This window comes from Acomys russatus, unplaced genomic scaffold (assembly GCF_903995435.1).
Source record: "Acomys russatus unplaced genomic scaffold, mAcoRus1.1, whole genome shotgun sequence".
NCBI lineage: Eukaryota > Metazoa > Chordata > Mammalia > Rodentia > Muridae > Acomys > Acomys russatus.
The window spans coordinates 584,184-586,602 of record NW_026131772.1 but is presented as its reverse complement, the minus strand read 5'-3'; the positions used below and the strand labels follow the sequence as shown (position 1 = coordinate 586,602).

Genomic DNA, 2,419 nt, shown 5'->3' with positions numbered 1-2,419 from the left:
CTATTTTAGACAGAAGGTAATTGTACTGACTGGGATTATCCATGATTGCTTTTCCCATGGCTAAAGCTTAACTTCCACTCCATGACCCGAGCACTAAGTGCTCAGAAGCCAGGGCTCAGCCTCTTGACAATTTGGAGGGAGCTCTTCTCTGACATTCAGAACAGCAGAGGAAACTCTGAATCACATCCCAGAGTTTGAGGCCACTGTAGAAAATTCTTTGGCTGTGAGCCCGATCATTTCAAACCAGACCTCTGCAAAACGTGTGCCTTGTAGACACAAAGATATCTCCAATTAAATTCACAGAGTATATCTGAAATTCTTACATGAGAAAGAATTCTTTTGAGAGATAAATGCTTACATCAGCAAATTAAATTTGGTAAGCCAACATTTCCCCTTTAAGTCTCCATTAGCAATGAAGCAGCCCCTGGAATCAAATGCAGTCATCACTCAGGCGACAACAGATGAAACACAGGTGAATAACGCTAGGAAATACTCTGTAAACTGCTGCAGTCCTAGGACACTTTATAGTACAACACAATATAAATAGATACCGGGCTACTATAAACCTCTTATTTACATTTTTACTAATGAAACTGTATTCATTTTAAATTCTATGTTTTAAAGAACACAGTACTGATTAGTAAAATGAGTTCTCTCGTGGGCATTACCATTTTTGTAAGAGTTAATACACAATACATAAAAGATTCAAGTTAATTGTTTATAATTTAATACAGAGAAACCCAGTTGAACTTGGAATGGCATCTGTTAAAGTGCAGAAAACAGGAAATACTTAGAAACAATGTAACCATTAAAGCTTTACCAAGTCAGAATGTTAATCTTCAATGCAGGGATGACCCATTGCTTATTTGTTCGAAGTTTTTCTATAAAGCACCCTCTCCAAGGGATTTTTGGTGTATCTCGATCCTTTACATATGAGTACTCTATCTGCAGGCCAGAAGACGTCATCAGGTCACATTATAGGTAGTTGCAAGCCACCATGTGATTGCAGGGAACTGAACTCAGGATTTCAAGAAGAGCAAACAGTGCCCTTAACCACAGAGTCGTCTCTCCATGTCCCCCTAATTGAATATAGTTACACACAAAAAACAAGTCAAAGAGACAGGGAATGGCAGGCCAGAACCTTTTCATGGAAGACCTCCATATTTACAGTTAGTAGCCAAGTATGGGCGATAGTGAAAAATGAAATTCAGGTGGTAGAAGGCTATATTCAGATATTTAAAAAGAGAGAAAGACAGAAAGACAGACTGAAAAACCAAACAAATATCAAAGTAAAACATGTTCTCCAACTCAGCTAAAAAGAACTGAAAGGATTTACATATTTATTTTAAACAACTCACAAATTAATATGGAAACAACAAAATACCAATAAAATTAAAAAAAAACTAATCTATAAAAATAGTAAGTACAGTTTGTTTCCTGCTCTTATTGTCCTGTCTCTGATGAGGTAGGCATCTGGCACAAACATGCTCTGCCAGATCCTCATGCAAGCCAAGAAGCATCCCAGCTCGATCCCTCTCTTTGTATTCACTGGAGCAGGAGGTACTGGAGCAGTACTCTATGGAATGCACTTGGCATTGTTCAATCCAGAGGTCAGCTGGGACAGGAAGAAGAACCCAGAGCTTTGGGACAAACTGTGCCCCAATGACCAATACAAGTTCCACTCAGTCAATGTTGACTACAGCAAAGTGAAGAAAGACTTCTAAACCATGATGCTCACCATAAATCTGCTTCTAATGAAGGTCTTTCAGTAGGCATCTGCACAATTTTCCATTTAACCAGGGAATACTTTTCTGAATGCATGAAATCATGTTGATTTATTGTAGTTTATTACACTGGCGAATACAACTCTAAACTTGAAAAAAATAGTAACTCTTTCAAAATTAGAAACCCAAGTGTTAAGAAAGTCAACCAACAATATCAAGTAGGCTTCACCCCAGAGATGCAGGAATGGCTCAACACATATAAATCTGGAAGTTAAATATATAAATGTAATGAATACAAATAAACTTTAAAAAACAACAAAAATTATCATCTTTTCTTCACATAGTGGGTTCTTAGCTAGCTTAGACTCTGTCCCACATCCCAAAATAAGGAAACAAAAATCCTAAGTAAACACAAATAAAGAAAAAAAAACTTTAAAGGATGGACATGTATCTCATAAAATGCTGCCATCATACAAACCCCATGTTCTATATACACTAACAAAGTAGACCAAAAAAACCAACTGGCAGAAAATATCTCACCTGAGTTTCATTTCTAACCTAAAATTTTCTATATTTTTTAAATATTTCATCTTTCCCCAGAATTCTTGAAGCTGAGCTTTTTAGAAATTTAAAAATCACTAAAATGGCATTATTATTCACTTCAGTCATTATTTCTTCTCTCTGTTCTTCATTAG

General features: G+C 36.4%; 1 protein-coding gene across 1 annotated transcript; it reads left to right on the top strand.

Annotated features, from left to right (window-relative positions):
• Positions 1-1,484: 1,484 nt before the first annotated feature.
• On the top strand, positions 1,485-1,724 carry LOC127186463 (cytochrome c oxidase subunit NDUFA4-like). The gene has a single exon (XM_051142818.1). The coding sequence runs from the start codon at positions 1,485-1,487 to the stop codon at positions 1,722-1,724; it is 240 nt and encodes a 79-aa protein (XP_050998775.1).
• The last annotated feature ends 695 nt before the right edge of the window (positions 1,725-2,419 follow it).